The sequence below is a fragment of the Rousettus aegyptiacus genome, unplaced genomic scaffold (assembly GCF_014176215.1).
Source record: "Rousettus aegyptiacus isolate mRouAeg1 unplaced genomic scaffold, mRouAeg1.p scaffold_m13_p_12, whole genome shotgun sequence".
Lineage (NCBI taxonomy): Eukaryota > Metazoa > Chordata > Mammalia > Chiroptera > Pteropodidae > Rousettus > Rousettus aegyptiacus.
Window position 1 is genome coordinate 18,086,175 of NW_023416287.1, and position 23,080 is coordinate 18,109,254.

The window sequence follows — 23,080 nt, forward strand, 5'->3', positions numbered from 1 at the left end:
CTAAAATGTTTTTCATTCCAAATTGTGGCATAGGATATTAATACTTCTTGCACTTCCCCCAAACATTGAATTTCTTTCATGCCTTTGTACATTTCCCCTTCTCCTGGTATACTTCTTAGTTTGGCAAAAATCTTTCATACTTTTAATTTTGAGACCATAAAATTACTACTGGAAGACTTTCATTACTCTCTAGGCTAAGTTATTTTCTACCTCTTTTGTGCTCCCTAAATCCGCAATTATAGATAGTATAGACTTTATGTATTGAACTCTAATCATTACATATCAGACTCTGAGTCCCTTGAGGGAAGGATCCATATCTTACTCATCCCTATATGTACAGGGCCCAGGAAGTGCCTAACACACAGTAGTTGCTCATTATGTCCGTTCAGCAAACGTTATTAGGCACGTACTACAGGCCAGGTACTGTGCAAGGCTCTGGGGGTAAAAAGATAAACAAGGAGCTCACATACAAACAAACCCATGAAACCTATGAAAATATAGCCCTAAAAATAAGGTGTATAGGGTTCAATGGGAGAACAAAAGAGGGGTGTCTTAGCCACATGGGAGGTGGGAATGGGGAGAAAAGGAAACTTAGGGGAGGCCTCCAGGTGGAGACGGGATTTGAGCTAAGTCTTGATGGGTACAGCATGTGCAATTGTCTGGAGGTGTCGGGGAGCCTGGCACATTCTGAGAAATATTTAAAATGGCTTGAACTTGGGGGAGGAGAGTGTGGTGAAGAGTAGAGAGAGTTGGAAAGGAGGAAAGTGGAGAGATATAGTACATAATGATCTGTTCATGAAGTGGACAAATTATAGAGAATCACTTGTGACTTGACTATGGCCTAGGGTTAGCCAAAAAGCTCAAATGAGACATCTGGAAATGAACAAGACAAGTTACCCATCTATTCATCTAGGTACTCTACCTTCGATTTCTAGGTTATGTCATCAAAGCATTAAGTCCCTTCAATCTATTCTCTTAGCTTCTCATAACCCGAATGTCACATTACATCCTCTGTATAGAAACTTTAAGAATTATTGTGTTGAATAAACAGGGCGGTATAGTGGGAAAAAGGCACACAGCCCTGAGATGGAATCCCGACTTCACCACTTGCCAGCTTTGTGACCTTGGGCAAACTGAGTTTCCTTATTTGTGAAATATAAACAATAATTCCTCCTCCACAGGATTGTTGTTAAGATGAAATGAACAAATGCACCTGACACAAAAATCACTCAAAAGGTATTTGTTATCCCTTTGGATAACATGCACTACATGCAATATCTTGTTATTTGTAAAATCAAGGTGGAATAAATGGCCTTTGACTCCTTCTCTGCCTTTGAATCTAGTCATCCTGCCCTTGCACATTCTCTTTGGACAAAGAGCCAGTCTTTCTGGATTCTGTGAGGGTAGTACATTGGCAGGATCAATTCTGCTTGCTAGTAGGTGACCAATGGACATGACCATTTCTCACACAGAACTGGGAGCACTGCACACTGAGAAATGACAACTGTCTAGAATTGTCACTCAGCTTTTCTTAGGACCAAACACGATCACTTTCTATCAAACTTTAGCTTGATGAAAATGTTTTCCCTATAGGAGATTCTATATGGTTTCTGGTTTCAGAAAATGAACACTGGGTAACCCAGTGGTTTTCCCTTTTGGCCTTTCTGCCAGGAATCCGTCAGCCAAATTTATAGCTTAAGTGTTGAGCGCAGTGATGCCTGGAAGTTGCCATTACTTTTTTCATCTTTCCGACCTCCAGGTTATATTTCATCCTTAAAAGTCTTACTTACAAATGTTGTTTCAATCTGTAAGCTGCCGCAAGCCATTCCAAAAAGAGGTGTGGTACAAACCAATTCCTCTCTAAAAATCCAACTAAGATGAGTTACAGCTACGGGTCTTCGGACAGATACCGCTGATGAACCAGTCGGCCAACTGAATACTTTTTTTGAGGATCTGCCTCTAAGCGAGCATGGAATGAAGAATCTTCCACCTCCTTCCCTCATTACTGCTTATGGCAGGAGATAGGGAGCAGGGAACTCTTAGCATAAACATACTCCAGACTTCTTAAGGTTTTGGGGAATTGAAAGTAGTCCTCAGTATGGGCAACCTGGCTTATCTAGCTCTTTTCCTGGGATACCCCAGCAAGGAGCATCTGAGCCAATCAGGATCCACTATGAAGGTCATAGAATCTACATCAGCAGCATCACTGAGTTAGGACCTAAGCACTCAGGTCCTAGGCATATATCTGGTTGGGACCAAACATTGTAATGGGTGAGCCTTCTCTGGGCGCCACTTCTCTTCCAGGTTCACTGGGGGCAATCCTCAGAACTCAGGGGCAGATGCTTAAGAGGGAAAATGGGAGTGGGTTGGTGGGGCTGGTCAAATGACAACTCTAAGCTCGGGAACAGGGCATTGAGGTTGGACCTGGTGTGTGTGTGCATGCGTGCATCTGTGTGTGTGTTAGAGAATAGGAGGCTAAAGACTATGGATCAGGCACAAGATAATTCCAACTTCTGCTTAACCCTGTCTCTGCCACTCACTTGCTCTGTGAACCAGGCAATCCTCTGATATGGGAGTGAGTCTTCTACACTCCAGTTGTACCAATTCCAAAACATTCCCTGCCCTTTCACACTTCAAGGCTGTTCCTGCTGCCTACGAAGCCTGTTTTCTTTATGTGTGTTAGCAAACTTATCCTTCAGGTCTAGTTGAAATGTCATCTCTTTTGGTCAACCTTCCTTAACTCTCCCTGGAAGAGTTAATGGGTATCTTCTTTCCTTCTGCAGTGCCTTACTCTTCTACCATTCTAAACATAACTACCACAGTGTATGACACCTGTTGGTTGATATGTTTTCTTTACTAGATTGAGTTCCCGAGGAGCAGGGCCTCATTTATTTTTGTATTTGTTTCAGTACTTAGCACAGTGCCTGGAACAATAAATAATCACTGAATGGATGATGAATGAATGAATGAGTGAGCAGTTGATCTAGGAGGTACTGTATGAGTATCAAAGAAGGCATTTCATCCTGGAAAGGTTTAATGAGTAATACACATGAAAGCACCAAGCACAATTCTTGGTTTCTATTAGAAGCTGAAAAAAAAGTTTGTTGAAATTCAGTCTATTGTGGTTTGACTTCTTTACTTGATGAGGCAATTAGCTCCATTGTCCCATCTGAAAAAAAAAAAAGATAAAATCCACAAAAGGAAAAGTCCCCATTCAGTTTTTTTTTTTTAAAAAAATAACCTACCTTTCATCTTTTTATACCTGGATCCATTAATCAATCACCAGCCACGTCAGAAGTCTAACTTTTACAGCTCAGTTAACCAGCTCTAAGATGTCTGTCACCCTTTAAGTGCTGAAAGAGGTGCAAACCCAGAGGAAAGTGAGAAAAATCTCAGAGTGCAAGCAAGGACCAAAATAGCTGGGTTGAACCAAAGATGATGTAGAGATCACAGACAATACAGTGTGATTGGTCTGCTAGCCAGAAGGCGGGATTTCGGTTCCTGAGAAGCCAAAGCTGAGAAGTTCAAGAGTAGTGATAGGAGAAGGAGAGAACGCGGAATAACAAAGAGAAAAAATGTGGCCTAAAGAGAGAGTGGCAGACAGCAGAGGCGGTGGTGAGATTAGAAGTGGCAATGGAGGCAGCAAGAAGCAGGATCAACTGGTGGTGCTGCCGTTTGCTCCTGGAAAACAGAAATGACTGTGGGGGGTGGGAAAAGAGAAAGACGGATCATTTAAAATTGTATGGTCTCCTTGGGGCATGCAGGAGTATCACAACTGGTTGGGTGTGAGCCCAAATCAGACTGTACAGGCCTGGAGGAGGAGTGGGAGAATGCTTAGGATCAGGTGTTTGATCAGGAATGCAGTGAGCCAGAAGGTAGTATCGTAAAGGCCAGAGGCGAAGTCTACAAAGAAGGACCAGGAAGGAAGGCATCAAATTTGGAAGCACGGGTTAGAATGAGGGAGAAAGAATAAAAGACCTTGATCAAAGAGTTTGTGCATCCGAGGTCATATCCTAGGGTGACGATGTGAATAACAGGAACAAGGCATTGGTCTCAACATGCACAGCAGGTCCAAGTCCAGTTGTAGAGGTTGTATATGTAAGGGACAGTGACAAACTAGAGCATGACTAAGGGAGAGTGGCCAGGAAAGTAAGGAAACTGGGAAACATGTCCTGTGAGGAAAGACGAGGGATGTGTGGGCTAGATAAGGGAGGGCTACAGGGATATGAGTTTTCAAAAAGCCAAATGGCTGTGGATAAGGATTTATATTCTGGTTGGCACAGAGTGCAAACTAAGACCTGCATGGGAGATTACAGAATATAGATCTTGACTTATTATAAGAAACATCTTTTTAACAGAGATGTTCTAATTATAACAATGATAATAGCTACTATTATTAGAACTCCCACTATATACCTGGCATTGTGCTGGGCGCTCTAGAACACAATACCCCACAAAGTAGGGATTATGATCCTCAGTTTGCACATCAGGGAACTGAAGTTTAGAAAGGTTACGTAATTATCAGAGCCACGAAGCTAATAAGTAGCAGGAGTCAAACCCAGATATATCTGAAACCAGGCAGTCCTTCTCTTTTATTGCAATTCTTATCACACAGTGTTGTAATCATGTGAACTACTTGTCTCTTCTTGACTATACAGTGCTTGAGGGCAGGGCCCATAGTCTGTCTTCTTCACCATCATATCCCCACACCCAGTACAGGTCCTGGCATAGATAGATATTTATTGAATGAAAACGAGTTGAAGTGCTCAGGGTGAGTTGGAACTTGCTATAGAACAGGGTTTCTCAGCCTTGGCACGTGATATTTTTGGTGAGATGATTCTTTGTTATTGGTGTGTGTGGGGCGGGGAGAGGGGGTTGTCCTTTGCACTATAGGATGTTTAGCAGCATCCTTGGCTTCTACTCACTGGATGCCAGATGTCTCCAGACATCACCGAAAGTTCCTCTGAATGTGTGCAAAATTGCCCCCAGTTGAGAACCACTACTATAAAGAGGTTCCCTTATAGGACTGCCTTGAATATCCTCTAAGGGTCCTTTCAACCCTAAATTCCACGTTTTAGGGAAAGCGCTAGGCATTGTCAATAGCCTCCCAGGATGAGACTGAGTGACAGCTGGTTTTCTTATTGGGCAGGTGGATATGATATGGGCTTGAAAGCGATGAGGAGCAAGCTAGCTTGAGAGGATGTTTAGGTTTATGATTAGTAGTGTATGCTCTGGAGACAAACTGTGCTGGGCTCAAGTCCTAATTCTTTCATTTACCTGTTACACAACCATAGGCAAATTATTCAACCTTTCTATTGTGCATTTGCTTCATCTGCATCATGTCATTAGTATGGGCCTCACGGATTGGTTGTGAAGATTAAATAACATAACATGTGTTATTAAGTACTCAGTAAAAGATAGCAATAGTGATGACCATGATTTTCCGGACAGATGACAAACAACTCTAAATACCTCACTGTACCGTAGCCCCAAACACTGAGGCTGTGTTTCTCAGTGTGCAGTCCTTGTGCATCATAGGCTGTCAGCACCGCATCATCCAAGGAGCTTGTTAAAAGTGCATATTCCCAAATCTGAACCTAAATCTACTAAATCAGACTCTCTGAGGTTGGGAACTGGGAATCTGTACCTAAGGTGATTAAGTTGCCTACTATAGTTTGTGAACCACTGCAGTAAGGGACCACTGGGAGTGATAGCCCTGTGCCATGAAGAAATGAGCATGTTATGTTCAGTATCAATTTTAATTTACTGAGGCAGAAAGTATGTTACCCATTGAGAAAAGCCTTCTATTAAATTGGCTCAATAGCCAGCATCTGCCCTCTGTGCCTCGGGTCTGCTCTCATCTCTGGGTCCTTTGCCTGCCCTTCTCCTTGGGTGGTCCTAATTTCAGCAAATGGTCCATCAGTACCCCAACATTGAATTTCCATTGTGTCATTGCATACTGGCAACAAGAGTGGCCTAAGATCATTCTTTCTCATTCATTGCCATGTTAGTTCAATCCTTATAACTGGGTTTTGCCTCAGTTTCCCTGTCTGGAATTCAGGTCCTAAGCCAAGATTGCTATGATCCTAATAAGTTTCTCAGGGTCTCAGACTCCCTGCCTGGTTCTCAGTCTCTTCCAGAGAGTGAGACTTTAGCTCCGAAACACCTGGGAACTGGATGGGGTCTTATCTGAAAAGAGGCCCCTTGGGACCAAGATGCCACCACATGACATATATTGTCTCTCTGCTCTTTCCTGCTGGGTGTCCTTGGGTAAATGACCTAACTTCTTTAAGCATCATTTTCTTCATCTGTTAAATAGAGGATGATAAAAGGAGGGTTGTTAGGAGAATTCAATGAAATGATGCACTGTGGCAGGTAAAATAATGGCCCTTCAAAGAAGTCTACATCCTAATCCCCAAAACCTATGAATATGTTACCTTACATGGTGAAGGAGACTTTACAGATATGATTAAGTGAAGGACCTTCAAGTGGAGAGATAATCCTGGCCTACCTAGGTGGGCTTAATGTAATCACAAAGGTTCTTACGAAAGGGAGGCAGGAGGGTCAGAGTCAGAGAAGGAGCTATAATGACAGAAAGAGATGTCAGAATGATGCCATTGCTGTAAAGGCCACAAGCCAAGGAATACGGGTGACCTCTAGAAGCTGGAAAAGGCAAGGTATGAATTCTCTCTAGAGCCTCCAGAAAGAATGCAGTCCTGTCGACACCTGATTTTAGTCCCATAAATCCCATTTTGAACTTCCGGCCTCCAGTACTATAAGATAACACATTTGTGTTGTAAAGCCACTAAGTTTCTGGTAAGTTGTTTCAGCAGCTATAGGAAACTAACAGATAAAGCACTGAGCAGATCTTGGCACATAGGAAGCATTCTCACAATGTTATTGTCCATATGCTCGCTCCATACTCTCCAGCAATAGATCGATCACCACCTTTGGTCATTGCTGCCAGAACAAATCATTGTGTCTCTTTGGTGACTCCTCAGAGATTAGCCATATCACTGTGTCAGCTCCCTCCAACTCTTGTCCCACCAAAACCCTGCTTCCTCCTCTACCCATACAACTAAGGTTGCAGTCTTGCCACTGAGCCAACCTGAGTTAGAACTGATTTTTTATTATAAAATCTTGAAGACTTAACCATTCAGGTATCTAGAATATACACTGGTCAAGAATACTTAGAAAGCATCTAATTTAACATGTTCATTTTGCAGAAGAGAAAAATAAGACAGAGTGAAAGAAACGACTTGTCCCAAATCACAGAGCAAGTTCATAGAGGAACTGAAAATGGAGCCCAGCGCCCCTGCCTCCTAACGAGGTTCTCTCTGTCATGCTACACCCTCCCCACTAGCTCTGGTTTGCCTCCAAAGGCTGCACCTTTTTTATCCCCCTTCATTTACAGCCAGTCTAAAATGAGCCCTCAGGATCGCCCACAATGCCCAACTTAGCTTCTTGACAAACACCTTAATGGCACGGCATTGCCTCTTGGCTGCCATGAGCTCTTGAGTAGGTGGTAAGTGCACTAGCGGGAATTCCCTGGCACTCTGTACAATGTCCTTGGCCCACTCCCAGGCGGCCACCACAAGCCAGACAATCACCATACCTAGGGAGGTGGTGCATTTGGGGTTTTGGGTCAACTCTGGGATGTCCAAGTTTTTCAGCTCTGGAGAGGCCTTCTCCCAAGGCCAGGAGTGTAGCCATTCACTCTCTGAGAAGTGAGGAGCCTTAGTCTTCCTAGCCCTTTCCAGTGCCTTCCTGAAGATCTACCAGTTTTCTGTCCCCTTAGGGTTGACTTACTGATGAGTTAGTTAGAAAAGGGAAGAGGGGAGATAAAGGCCATGGTCAGGCCTTAGTTTCTCAACTGTAACAGGCAGATGACCAACCAAAGAACCTCTAAGTAATTACATAAAGTTTTATTATTTTAGCTTAATTGGACTGAGTGTGGAGCCAATCTCCTGGTTCCTCATGACCAGTCTTAAAGTCCAAGTTCCTTAGCATAGCACTCAACAAGCTTTACAATCTGATGCCAGTGCACCTTTCTAGCCTTATCTTCTGTCTTCGAGTCTTACCCTTTGATTGTCCATCCCAAGTACCCCCTACTACTGTAGCTTCAGGCCTTATGTTGCCTGCAGGTTCCTTCCTGTGCCTCTTTTCTTCCCTCTCCCTAGAATGCCTCCCCACCTGTATTCTGGCCTCTCCCGGATAAAATATTAAATATCATTCGAAATGCAACTTGAATGCCACTTCACCTGGGAGGGCTATCAAGGTTGCACTGACTTCCTCTGTGCTCCCGGTGGCATTATATGCACCCCTCGCTAACAGCATTATTACATTATAGTACATCAATGTAATAAATGCCTGTCGCCCCCACTGAACTCTTCTTCCTCATACAGCGTATAGCCTGGTGAGGGAGGTAGACATGGGAAGACTAAGTGTTTCCTAACAATAGTGATAATGGATTGAAGGAAAAGGAGAACGTGCAGCGAAAGTGTCTGAGAAGAGATGCAGGCCGTGATGTCACCGATGGCCTCCCTGAGGATGTGCCATCTCAGCTGAGCCCTGTACGCGACGAGTAGAAGAGGTGAAGGTGAAAGAACCGAGCGTCCCAGGAAAAAGCCTATCTTATTGAAGGCTTATTGAGGTGGGAAGGATCCTGTGTATTAGAATAAGAGAAAGAAGGCCAGGGTGGCTGGAGTTTACTGAGAAAGTGGTACAAAAGGAAGCCAGAGAGGCTGGGCAGGACTGAGTCATACAGGGCCTCGAGCCTTAGTAAGCAGCCTGGTGAGCACTAGCTAGGTACAAGGGAGTTCAGAATACTGTTCATTCTACTTTCATGTGTGTTTGAAATTTTTTCATAAGAAGAACTAAACAAAAAGTATAGTATAGTAATCGTAGTTTAGTCTTTATCCAAAAAGCCATTTTAGGCAAGATAAGGATGGGAGTAACACAATCAGATTTTTAAGAAAAAATTTTTAAATCAAATCTTTCAAGCATCCAAAGGCATACAAAATAATAAAACAAATGTTGGATAACCACCAACCAGCTTTGTTAAATCTTAGCTTCTACCATATTTGCTTCAGATATAACTGACCCCTGTGTAGATTTAGTTTCAAAGGTCACTCTGGCTGGCTGCTGTTTGAAGAAGGATTAGAGGCGGGAAAAAGAAGCTGATCGGATGGGAAGTTTCTGAAACCCAGATGAGACATGATGGAAGTTTAGGCAAATGCAGAGGCAGCAGAGGTGGAGAAAAGTGGACACGGGGAAGATATACTCAGGAGGTGGGGCTCACTGGGGCTTGGCGATTGATTCTGTTGAGATGGGAGAGAGGAAGAGGTGAAGGACAGCTGGCATCTTTCTGGCCCAGGGTTTTTGGGGCACAAAGAACAGTGTGCACGTTAGTGTCTGTGGTATAGAATTGAGTTTTTAGATGATTATTGCTAACAAAAGTTGTCAATAGCAATGCCTTGTTTTTTTCTACCTACTTTGTTATAACAACATGGTATGATCTTTGAGAAAACCTAGTTCCGAAGTTGCCTTTTAAAATGAATGCATGGAGGAGTGATGGAGAACAACTAGTGAAGGACCTGAATGGAATCAGTTCTGAGGTTCGGAGAAACCAAATAATTTGTTCCCAAATCTCTGGACTAGAGAGGGCCAGAGCTGGGATTCACAGCTTTTATCCACATACTAGCCCCTCAGACAGGTTCACAGACCTAAGTTGTGCTAAGAACGCTAAAAGCATCCAGGGCAGGGGCCAGCACCCACGACAGCTCTGGAACAGGCCCCGGTCCCTCTACCTCCTCAACACGGCTCCAAACAGGTCACTTCTCTGCTCAGAGACCTTTCATGATTCCCCTCAGCCTTTGGACAAAAGCCAATTTCACAATCTGCTCTCAGCCTCCTTTTCCAGACTCTTCTTCTCATACATTCTTACTGGAAATAGCAAGTAACTCGATGCCCCAGGCACAGCAAATTATTTACTGTTTCCGAAACATAGCACACACTCTTTTGGAGTCTTGTTTCATGATTTTCCTTCTGTCTGGACTTCCCCATTCAGCATCCTCCATCCTCCTCCTCCTTTTAATGTTTATCTTCGATATCAGCTTTCTTCCTAAAACATTCCCTGACCTCCCCGACCTCAGCTGGGAACTTCATCCCCTCCCATTTCAGTGCTTCCTCGGACCTTGTTTATACCTCTACAATGCATTTATTTATTCTTCCAAAGAAGTACTGATTTTTTATGTACCAAGCACTATTCAAAGAAGTTGGTGGGGGATACAGACAATGGAATTAATTCAAGAATATCAAGTATCCAGAATGTGCCATGCACATGCTAGGCACTGAGGAGACATTGGCTACAGTATATGAAGAATTTGGTTCTTCTCATTTTGAGTTCAAACTCTATTGTGTCATAAGGCTAAGCATTTTCTAAGATTAATCTCTTTGGTATAACTATAATTTACCCTTTTTTTTTTTTTTTTTTTTGCTCTAGAACTGCCTTTTTCAGCGACTGGAGTGAGACATACCTGAAAATGGAAAAGATTGGCTAAAAGACTATTACAGTAGTCCAGAATAAGGTAAGTTTAGTGTAGAAGGAAAACACTCAGACCAATGACAGAAAATCCAGCTCTGGTCCTCTCTTTACTATTTATTAGCTACACATGGGCTCCTAAACAAGACGTAGACAAATGACATCATCTCTCTGAGTCTCCATTTGCTCATATATAAAATGAGGACAGTGTCTTCCCTATCTATCTCATGGCATTGTGGCCAGGATCAAGTGGGGCCATGCACATGAAAGCATCTAGAAAGTGCCAAGCGCCATTCGGCTAGGAGGCTATTAAAGTAATAGGAGAAAATGAATTAAAAATACGGTGGACTAGATTCAGGTTAAATAAAAGGAAGAACTTCCTAAGAGTGAGAATTTGTTTTTCTCAGACAAAAGATACACTGGAGGTAATAATCATACTGAAATAAATTTTCGGCTTGAGAATCTGATAGCTTCTTAATAGGCTTACACCATCCTTCGATTCATTCAGGGCTCTAACTTCCTTGACTGCAGGTACAAACTAAAGAATGTTCTCCATCTGCCCAGAGCAGATCTCTCAAAACTGGTCTAAAGATCAGGAATCCATTATGCCCTTGGACCAGGCATCACATTGTGTGGTCTGTTTTGATTGGCTTGTCTTTTCTGCCTGAACTGACCTTCCTCAGAATCATACTGGAAACTAAGAGGGCCAAAAAACTATTTGTGGGCATTCTACTTTGCTAATAGGAGAAAAGAAATGCTTTAAATATATCAAACACAGGAAGCCAGTTAGAGAATCAGTAGGACCCCTGAATTCAAAATACAAGAGAAAGACTCAAGGAAGCAAAGGAGAAAACAGACTGAATGATTTTTTTTTTTTTTTTACTTTGTCTTTTGGTAATGCAAGATCAGTGACATGAAACCAAAAGCCAAAGATAGTAAAAATGCTTTCAACTAAAAAGTCAGGAAACCAGGGAAAAGTTCTAGTTCTGACTCACCTACTATCAGGTTTAGTGACCTTGGGCAATTCACTAATGGCGATTTAAGAACTATCTATTAAGTACTACTGTGTGCTTCCTTGGTGGTCTCTAAGATGATGGCCACCTCTCAATTCCTCTGTATAGTATGTCACTGCCACTAGATAATAACCTACCTACTGGGTTTTGAAAGAACTCAAGGGTGAAATTGAAGAAGCACTGCTGAAAGGAATAACCTCTGTTACCAATAAGGGAAAGGCAGGTGAGCGGCATGTCCCATCTTCTTAGGGATTTTAGAGAGGACCTGGAGACTCACATGCCCCCTGCATCTATTTCAGATCCATGTAACGTTTTTGCATAAAGGATAAAGAGTAGAATCCATTGAATGCTTGAGTACTTAACAATGAGCACTTAAAGTTGGGAGCTGTGTTAGATCTAAAAACATAAAGTTGGGGAGAGCCCTACCTAAAAACCACAACTCCTTCCCCCCAAATAATGTTTAAGTATTAAAAAAAAAAAACTTAAATGGCAAATTGGGGCTGCCTCAAAGTGTTCCCCTGGGAAGAGAAAAATAAATGACTAGAGAAGTCAAGGACAGTTTCCTGGAGAAGCAGGTGGTTGGGTGGAGGTGCAGACATAAATGGCATGTGTAGATGTTCAGAGGAACTGAAGTTGCTTATCTTAAGATAAAGGAGAGACGAGCCTGTTTGAAGTAAAAATGAGTACTGATGAGCAGTGGGAAAGGCAGCCTTCTAGTGAGGAGGTAGGGTGGAGTCAGACTCCAGAGGCTTTAAAAGACAGAAAGAGGAGTAAGCAACATTATCTGCTGGCTAAAAAGCAACAATATTTCTATAAGACTTCAATAATGTGATCCATTAATATTCAACAGGAATAGGGAGGTGCAAACCATGGAGAGAAGCAGTAAATATAATTCGTCTCTCTTTCAGAAAGTTTTGGACAATGTATTAGGCACTGAAAATGGAGTCATCATGGAATTAAGGGTGGTGTACTCACTTAGAGATAGGAAACAATAAATGGAAATAAACAGTCACTTCTCTGAATGAAAGGAGATTAAGAGTGCTGGGGCCCCCAAGAGACCATGCTGGGACTTGCTTGTTTGAAAATTTTTATAAGTGATCCAGAAGTAGAGCAAAGTGAAAATTTCAGGACTGCAGATCATATTAAGCCCTTTCATGTAAGGGAATGCTTTGCCAAAGCAGAGAGTGAGAGTCGAAGGAAGGTACTGAGTGGGATGCAAAATGGCAGATAAATGTTGATGTAGGGAAATGCATGGTAATGAATTTTGATAAATATAATCCACATATAGGGTGCTGTGTTCCAGGCTATCAGTTTTGACTCACAAAAGGGATCCAGGAGCTATAGCAGATTGTTTCCTAAAGGCAGTGCCCTAACGTGTTGGGGTCAGGAAGGCTGACAAAGGGATAGGCAGAAGCAGGAAGGGACCTGAAAACCAAAGAGGAAATCATTCTTCCTGTGTACAAGACTACAAGGTTCCATATCTGGGGACAATGGTCAGGCTTATGTCTATTAAACATTATGGCACAAGGATATCTAGAAAAGGGCAGCTAAAATGACCCAGAGGATGAATGCAGCTATTCTATAGGTGGCTTGTCATGAGGAGGAAACTTAACTGTGCTAAGACAAAGGCTAAGAGAAGTGGAACAATCAAAGCCTATAAAACTGAAGATAAGGAGTGGGTACACATAACCTTCTCTCTGAATCCTGACATATTCAAGCAATTAGCCTCCTCTTAATGCTTAAAATATCATAGGAATAAAAGGGCTTCAGAGCTGGGATCATCTAGCTCTAGCTCTTCATATTTGAGATGGTAAAATTCAAGCCTAGAGAAGGCAAAGAAATAACCCAAGGTCACAGAAACCATTAGGGGCCAAGGTTGGATTAGAGCCCAGGCCTCTGAAATCTCTAGCCAAGGTGAGGTCTTTCCACCTCACCTTTTGCTCTCAGGAAGACTATAGGAATCCTACTTTTTACAGGGTATAAACTCATGAAATGCATTACTGTGAGACAGAATAAAGCTGAAAACACAAACAGGCTAGGAAAAGTTTTCACTAAAAGTCAGCCAGCAATTGGAAGATAACTACCAACTGGGGCTAAGGAGACTTCCTAACCACTCTAATTTTTTTGATCACATAGCCCTTTGAGAGTCTGCAGAAAGCTATGGATTCTCTTTTAGAAAAACACACTTGCACATACATACAAATACAATTTCACACAGAATTTCAGAGTGTTTATGACCCACTGAGTTCCATGTCCAATCAAGAATTCCTGTCCTGGCAGATTCTTCTGCACAAATAGACTGCCTGCTTCAACCAGCACACTCCATCTCTTAGGATATCTGAGGCAATCACTCTTATTCTCCTCTGCAGAAGACCACCTTCTCAACCTCACTTCCTAGACTTCCAGGTTGGAAGAGACCAGAGAAATTATATAGTTCCCAACCTCTTGTGATACAGAATAACCGCTATGGTTAAATACACGGAGACTAGAGAGAGTCAGCCTGCCTAGGTTAGAACCCCAACTGCATCACTCACTACTAGTCTTGTGACCTTGGGCGAATTATTTAAGTTCTCTATTTCCACTGAAGGAAGGACAGGTGGGCATGTAAAATGAGGGTAATAATTACAACCATTCCTAGAGTAGTCATGGGAATTAAATAAGATACAAATTCATATAAAACAGAGCATCAGGCCTGGCACACAGTGAGTGCTCAGTAAATGCTAGTTGGCATTATTGTTATTATTATACATGTATCCATCCAGTCCCCTCCTGGAGCCTTCGCTTGCACATGCAGCACGGATGGTTACAAACTTCTGCCTGTATTGAGCTGGAATTTGTCTTCTTGTAAACCCTACCCCCACTCCTGTTGGCCCTAGTTCTGCCCTGTGGTGCCTCATAGAGCAAGTCTATCCTTCCTCCACGTGACAGCCCTTAGAATATGAAGACAGTGATCGAGTCCTTCTCTTGCTACCCGCCCCACCCCCGCCGCCGCCTTCTCTACCCCATCCTTCCTTCTTCAGCTTGAACATCCTCGATTTCTTCTCCCAGCCCACAACAGACTGGCTGCGCTCACTATTTACTCCGAGGCGTTGTACGGTTTCCCTCACACATAGTCATGCAGGCCACGCACCCCACCGCCGCCACAACAATCCGACCCTTGCGTTCCGCCCTCGCCCGCTGCCTCTGTCCGCGGTGCTGAAGCAGCTCCCGGCCACCCCCCTCCCCCCGGGCTTCGGCGCCGCCCTTCCAGCCCCCGCCCCAGGACCCTGGCCCGGACCCCCGGCGCGCCACCTCCACTCCCCCAGCGGCAGGCGCGGCCCGGCCCCGGCGCCGCCCCCCGCCCTGCCCGGAGGCCCCGCGCCCGCGCCCCGGCCCCGCGCACCAGCCGCACCTGCCCGGCGAAGGGCGCCTCCGCCTCGGCCGCCCGCGCCGCCGCCGCTGCCGCCGGGGCCGCGGCCCCCGCCGCCGCCGCCGCCGCCGCCGCCGCCCGCGCGGCGCCCGGGAGACAGCAGAGCGCGGGCAGCAGCAGCAGCAGCCGCCCGGGGGCCCGCCAGCGGCTCCAGCGCCGGGCCCGGCCCGGCGGCGGCGGCCCCGGCGCGGCGCGGCCGCCCCGGCTCCTCGGCATCCCCGCGGCGGGGCCCGGCCGCCCGGCTGCGATGGCGGCGGCGGCGGCGGCGGCTCCGGCCGGGTCTTCCCGCTGCAGCCGCTGCGGAGCCGCCGAGTCACGGCGCCGCGGACACGCGCCCGGCCCGCCTGTCTTCGCCACCGCCGCCGCCTCGGCCGCCAGCGCGCCCCCGCCTCCGCGCGCCCCGCCTCGGCGGGGGGCGGCAGGGGGCGCGGGGGCAGCACCCGGGCGGACGCGCGGGGCGGCGGTCCCGGGCTGGCCCTGGGGCACTGGTCGAGTAGGGGCTCTGGGGAGGGGGTCTCAGAGGCCACAAGAACAGCTCTGGAGGCAGGGTCCAAAGGGGTGGGACTGGAGAGGGGAGCCTGAGAGGCAGCCCTGAGGGAGGGAAAAGAAGCTAAACAAATAATCCCAGCGATAGAACTACGCGATGGCTCTCGGGGAGGTTATACGGTGTCCCTATCTCCAGGGGAGAGGGTCTGAGAAGGGGTGGCACTGGAGGAGGGGTCTGAGGGGCTGCCCCGGGGAAGGAGACTGAGGAGCTTCCCTGAGGATAATGGCGGGATTGGAGGGGAACGAGCTAAAGAAATAGCCCTGGAGGAGAGGGTCCGAGGGGCTCCTTGGGTAGCGAGGGTGAAAACTAAAGAATAAACCTGAAGGATGTTTCAGGGGAGCAGCCCTGGGAGACACTGGGTGGAATTAAGGTGAAGCTCCATTTCCTCACCTTCTAGAGAGAAATTGCCCAGCTGGGAAGACCGTCTTCCATTCAAAACAACCCATGTTTATTGAGCACTTTATATATATATATATATATATATATATATATATATATATATATATATATATATATATATATATATATATATATGTAGGGCTCTGGACTACCTGGGGTACAAAAGAAAAGGAGGCTGGTTGCCTGAAGGGTAGAGATTTACAGCTTGGTGCAAAGAAATACAGGGTAGCAAACACTAAGTGTCAAAAGAGATACAGGCAGGTGCTTCAGGGGTCAGGAGAGACTTGATGGCGGGCTGGGGAAGTCAGGAAAGGTCTTATGCATCCCGTGGGACTCTAGCCAGGCAATTAAACAAGGGAAGAGGGATGAAGAGGGCATATCCATAGGAAGGTGAGGGTGGACAGGATGTGGTTGGAGCAGTAGACTCCTTTCTCTGGAACGCAGAGTTCCTATAGGAAAGTGCTGGGAAGTGAGGGGAATATTACAAGACCATAAATCCTAAGATAATGAATTTGGGTTATGTTCTGAAGGGAAATGGGAGTGGTGGTGATTGAAGGTCTTTTTGTGTGTGTGCAGGATGGTGTATGGAAAATGGTGTCATATGGTTACCTGGTAATTTGGAAGTGTGGGAAGGTGGCAGGTTTTAGAATCAGACCTATGTTCAAATCTTGGCTCTGTTCCATTTTTATAAAATGATGCTGATTTTACTCCATAAGGTTGCTGTGAGGATGAAGTGCTTAGTACGTAATAGATGTTTTACATTAGTTACCCTCCCGGTGTATGGAATGACCAGAGGATGCAGACAGATTAGTTGGGAAACTACTGCAATGGTCTAGGTATAAAGAAATAATGATACCAAAAATAATTAACATTTATCGAATGCCTACTATGTACCAAGCACTGGGCTAAGTCATTTACTGTGTTATATCTCATTTAATCCTCATAGATAAACCCTATGAAATAGATGCTATTATTATGCCCAATTTGGGATAAGGGAGTGGAAGCTCTGAATAAGTTTGCCAAATTTACATGATTCATAAGTGTCAGAGATGGAGCAATCTGACCTCAGAACCCATTTTTTTCCTAGAATGGGGGAAAAGAGATAAATTTAAGAGACATTGGGCAAAATAGAAGAGAGAAAGGATTTTGGAATAATGGCTAGTCCAGAAAGATGAATGGTTGTGTCTTCACAGTAATAGATCTGTCATAAAGAGGAACTGGCTTGAGGGAGGTGACAAGGAGTTTGCTTTTAGGCTTGCTGAGATTGAGGTGACCATAAGATCCTTGAGATGCATATAGGAATGAGTTCAGAAGAGGGTGGAGAATAGATATTTTGGAACCCTCAATATCATAGTTGAAGCAAAAAGACTAGAGTGAAAAAGCCATCTAGGCTAAGGGCCCCATCTTGAGATATATCCAGGGCTTGAAAGAAGTCGAGCAAAAATGAGTCTAAAGAGTGGCCAAAAAGATTGAGGAATCAGGGTTGTAGAGTATCATGAGGAAGAGGAGGAATGTTTTAAAGAGAGGGAGAGAGTTAGCAGTATCAGAGATTGAAGACTGCATACACACCATTGAACTGAACAGCTCACATTCCAGTAGGGATATAGAGACAAGTCATTGTGGTTACATGATAAATTATGACAGAGATGAGAACAAAGTGTTATGGAAACATTGAGGAAAGAGTAATGAACTGCCCAAAGTTGGAAGATTTTGGAGAGGGTATATGCCAGAAGGAAGGAGTACATTCGTTGAGTGAAAGGGAACAGACTGGACTGAGCTTCCTAAGGACAAGATCTGTCTTATTCATCTTCTTTCTTCTAATGCCAAGTACTCATTAAACTGCTAATGGTGATGTAGGGCTAAAGTGGTCCATGAGCCAGGTACCAAGGATGGTGGATGTGAGTGGCAGTAGATAATGATAGAGAAGGAAGAGGTTGGTATAAGACAAATGGATGCTTATAAAATGTATCCCTAAGTTAAGTTCCTAATTGAGAAGTCAAGAGACCATTGTGAAGCCAGCCCAAGAGGAGGTTGTGAAGGCTTCAGTAACACTCTATGATGGAATAATCTGGGCTCTGACTTCTTTTTTCCTATTTTTTTTTAATGGAAAAAGCACTGGACTTAGAGTCAGATACCTGGATTCAAGTATTGGCGGTCACTAATTTATATTGCACCTTTGGGCAAGTTGCTTCATCACTTTGAGCCTTGATTTCCTCGTTTGTAAAATAAAACTAATAACTCCTGCCCTCTCCACTTTATGAGAAAGACCATATGAACAGTTGGGATTTACTTTGGAAACTATATAGTTAACCGAGCAGATGTTAGGAAAAACTTTGATATTGGTAATCTTATCAAGAAGTATTATATCAGTGCCAGAGCTCACTGTAGGGAAACTGGAGCCCTCTCTTCCCTTCACCTCCTCTCTTATTTCTTCATTCGATAAATATTTATTAAATATCTTGTGGGTGCCAGGTGGGCTAGGGATATAAAGATTAAGTTACAGTTGTTGCCTTTAGAAAGATAGTCCATTGGGAGATTTATAATTACACAGATATATTTACATAGATATTTTCCAAAACAACATAGACAGTTACATAGATAGAAAAAAAATATAACACAATATGTGCTATAAGAGAGAGAAAATATTTCAAATAAATTAATGTATACATATTTTAAAATTTCTCAGCTTTGACTTCTAGTATGGTAATTATCAATTGATATAATCCGCATAAACAAAAACTCTTTGGAGTCCTCAATAATTTTTAGGAGTGTAAAGGGGATCCTTAGACCAAAAGGTTTGAGAACCCTATTCTAAGCAGTAGGGCATCACTAAAGTGTTTTAAATAAAGGAGTGACATGATAACATTTCAACAAATTGATCAACAAATATTTATTAAACATGTACTATGTGCTTGGCACTATTCTAGGTGCTGGGATAGAGCAGTAAAGAAGTCAAATCAAATTCCCTGCTTTCACTGAATTTATATTATACTGGGTGTGAAAGACAATAAACAAAATAATAAGTATGTCATTTGTTAGCAATAGATGAGAAAAGCAGTGAACTAAGATATGAAAGGTGTGTGTATAGGTGTAAGAGAGAGGAGGAAGAGAACGAGAAAGAGAGAAATTTTTGGATAGGGTGGACAGTAAAAAGGTGAGTTTTCAGTAAAGACCTGAAGGAACAAGGGAGTGGACCATGCAGATATCTTGGGTAAATGAATTCAGGCAGAGAGAACAGAAAAAGTTCTGAGGCAAGAGTCTGCCTGGCAAGTTTGAGAAGTAATGTGGAGACCAGTGAGGTTGTAGTGGAAGAAGAGTGAGAGGGTATTAGGAGATAAAGGTTATGGAAGGGGAAGGTTTTTATCTACCTGACATAAAAAACCAATGGAAGGTTTCGAGACTGGAAGAGACATCTGATTTACCCTTAATGGAACCAGTTCGGTTGCTGTATTGAGAACAGGTAGAAAGGTCATAAGCAGAAAGGCCAGCTAAGAGGCTATTACTGGAATCCAGGTAAAAGATGATGGGGACTTGAACCAAGAGTACATCATTATGAGATGTAGTTGAATTCTTCACAGATTGTGAAAGTAGAATTGGTGAAACTTGGCAATGGATCGGGTATGAGGCATGAAAACAAGAGAAAAGTCAAATTACACCAAACTTTTTGGTGTAACTAGAAGAATGGAATTGCCATTAGCTAACACAAAGAAGGCTGCAGGAGGGACAGGTTTGAAGAGAAATAATAAGAGCTTGGTTTTGAACATATTAAGTGGGAGATGTTTATTAAACACCCAAGTGGATTTACGCAGGAGGCTGTTTCATATGTGGGTCTGAGTTCAGGAAAGAGGTCTAGACTGGAATATGAATTTGGAGGTTCTCGAAAAAAATGAAAATAATATTTAAAAGCCAAGGGACCAAAAGAAATAACATAGGAAATGAGTGTGGGGAGAAAAGAAAAAAGTTTTGATGACTTAATCCTGGGCAACTCTAATATTTAGAGGTTGGGAAAAATGAAGAGGAATCAGCAAAAGACACTGAGAAGGAATAGACAAAAAGAAGCCCAGGAGAGTGAGAAATCCTGGAAGCCAAGTGAGGAAAGTGTTTTAAGGGAGAGGATAATCAACTGTGTTAAGTGCCGTTTATAGATCAAATAATGTGAAGGTTAGGAAATGGTAATTGGATTAACCAATGTGAAGGTATTGGTTAATCTTGAGAAGAGCAGTTTTGGTGGCTTCTAGGGGACAAAAATCTGACTAGAGTAAATTCCAGAGAGAACAGGAAAGGAATCAAAAGTGTTAAATATATATACCTTTTTCCAAAGAGTTTTACTGCAAAGGGAAGGAGAAAATATGGCAGTTAGAGGAGAAAGTAGAGTCAAAAAAGGGTTTATATAATGTTTATATGTGGATCGAGAATGATCCAGTGGAGAGGGAAAAATGGATGCTGCAGGAGGGTGGGGATAATTGCTGAAGCAATGTCCTCGAGTATGCAAGTATGCAAGTAGAGAGGCTGGCTATGAGCTAAGGTAATCATCCATAGGAAAGAAGACGACTCTTAAGTGTATAAATCTGGTACCAGGGTGGAGAAGAGATTAGAGGGGGATCTTGCGTGCATTGGTTACTTGCATTGTCCAGCACTATGCTAGATGCTTTCCTCACAATAGTTCTTGATGTAAGAGGGAGGTGGGTTATGAGGCTATTACAACAAGGCAAGAGAAGTTGAGAAGTGAACTAAAGCTCCTGAAGTTCCAAGACACTGTGCTCTTTATGATCCCTTGGGACTTTTTTTTTTATTCCCTAGATCACATTGGCTTCTCATTGCGGGTATCAGAATACCTTCCATTTGATGACAAAGGCTCTTTGCTTGGCTAAACCTTAGTCAGGCTCTGAAACTTCTCCTAGGCCCATCTGTGCACTTCCTTGTAAATCTAGCTTTAGCAAAGTTCCTGTTGAGTCTGTTTAGCCAGAACCCCTCGTTTTCACTATCTGATCACCTTTAATATCTGATGCGGTCCCTCGTCCTCCACTACTCCCCTGGTGAAAGAAGTAGCAAAAACGAAGTAGCATTTGAAATGAGCCTATATAAACAGGTAGTGTTTTATAAACTAATTGTTTTATATACAGTATACACTGAACATTATCACCACATTGTGTGTTTAAAAGTTATAAGCAATGAAAGATCGTGTGAAGTTTTATTGGCAGAAAATGGTGGTGGTGGGAGGTGGGGGGCTAGTAAGGACCTGAAGAAGGAAAGGGTCCAATTATTTAGGATGTAGAGAAGTCCCATTTCAATCCCCTGCTTCACTCTCAAGATCCAGCCCCAAATGAATTGAGGGTATTTTCCACTTGGATTTTTCTCTTAAGAGCATATTCAAAGTGATGGTCATGCAATGGAACACTATGCAGCCATTAAAAATAATGAGGAAGCACTTTATAAACCATTAGGAAATTATGTCGAAAATGTAACATTAAATGAAAAAAAAAAAACCAACAAGATGCAGAATAGTGGGTATAGTATGCTACTATTTCTGTAATAATGGGGAGTGTGTGTGTGTGTGTGTGTGTGTGTGTGTGTGTACCTTCTTGTTTACACAGGAAATAGGAAGGACTCCATGGTACCGATAACTGTGATTACCTTCTTGGAGGGAAACTATGTGGTTTGAGGACAGGGTGAGAGGGAGATATTTTACTGTATACATTTTTGTGTCCTTTGACTTTTTTAAAAAATATGTGTCTATATTATCTACTCAAAACATAAATAAATATAAGTTGAACTTTTAACAAATGTTAGTGTAATAGTCTTTCTAAAGGCCATTCCCTAAAAATAGGGCTTATATTGAAATATAAGCAAAAGTTGTTCACTTAGGTGGGCAGGTTCGAAAACTCAGGTCTTAATCTACTGGCAGCTCCCCCACCCATAACATGGACTATGGACTGGTGGTTACCAGAGGGTAGGGGGTGACAAATATCTGATGACAGAAAGAAATCTAACTATGGGAGGTGAACACACAGTGTAAATATATATATACCTTACTGTTACAGAGTACAGATGAAACTTATTGGATTTCGTTAACCAATGTCACCATAAAAACCCATAAATAAAGTAAATTTTATAATAAACTAGGTAAAATGTTTATTATTAATTTTCTTAACATAAGACAGCTTTTAGAAACCAATAAGAAAAGGAAATATAATCCAATTCAAAAATGGTAAAGGACAAAATGGGTGTAACATAAACAGAAATATGAATGGACTTATATTTTTAAAAAGACCAACTTCACTTGTATTTAAAGAAAGGCAAATTAGAATAATGAGCTATTGCTTTCTCACCTATGAGGCTGAAAATATAAAAAGGTTGGATATTACAGAGTGTTAAAGAGGGCATGACAGAAGTACTGTTTGAAGGGTTATAAATTGGTATACTCTCTTTGGAGCACAAATTAGCAATGCCTATCTTCCTGGAAAATGAGCATGCCTTTGACCCATCAACTCTAATTTTCAGAAGTTATCCTTGATAGAGAATCCTTGCAGATTAGAAAAACAAACGTATAAAATTATTCATTGCAGCATTCTTCATAATTACAAAAGACCAAAATCAGCCTAAATATTTTCCAGTTGGGGTAACTGCTACATCTAAACAGGGGAACGCTAGGTAGGTGTTGAAAAGCACAACGTGGATCTGTGTTACTGCTATGACAAGACCTTAATTTAGCTCCCTCATTATCTCTTACTTGGACTACAGCGGTAGCTTTCCAATAGGTCTCCCTCCTTTTAACTTGCCTCCTTGCAGGACATGCTACGTAATTTGTGGGACCCAGTGCAAAACCAAAGTGCAGGGCCCTTTGTTTTTAAAATATTAAGAACTCCAAGATGGTGGCAATGGAGTATTAAAACAAGTGTGGGAGATTCTCTAAGTGTGAGGCCTGTGTTACTGCAGAGTTACGTGCCCATGAAGCCAGCTCTGCCCCTTAAAAGTTGAGGGCCACATCGACACTGGCTGCCAAAGTGGCATGCTGCTTCTCTTGCCTGGAACATATTTCCACCACCATTTCTTTTTCTATATGGACTATATGCTTGTCAAGAAATAACTCGAATGTGATCTGCTTTGGGAGTTTTCCATGAACCCTCTCACCCAAGACACGCTTCAGTGCTCCCCACCAGCTTTTGTAT

The 23,080-nt window shown here is 43.1% G+C and overlaps 1 protein-coding gene across 1 annotated transcript in view; it reads right to left on the reverse strand.

The window, feature by feature from the left end:
* The window catches only part of MMP24 (matrix metallopeptidase 24), a 41,016-nt gene extending 25,832 nt beyond the window's left edge, over positions 1–15,184 (reverse strand). Inside the window, exon 1 of the mRNA XM_016126405.2 lies at positions 14,948–15,184. Within this exon, the coding sequence (XP_015981891.2) occupies positions 14,948–15,181 (234 nt within the window). The 5' untranslated portion in view covers positions 15,182–15,184. The remainder of the gene's footprint in view (positions 1–14,947) is intronic.
* Between the last annotated feature and the right edge of the window lie 7,896 nt (positions 15,185–23,080).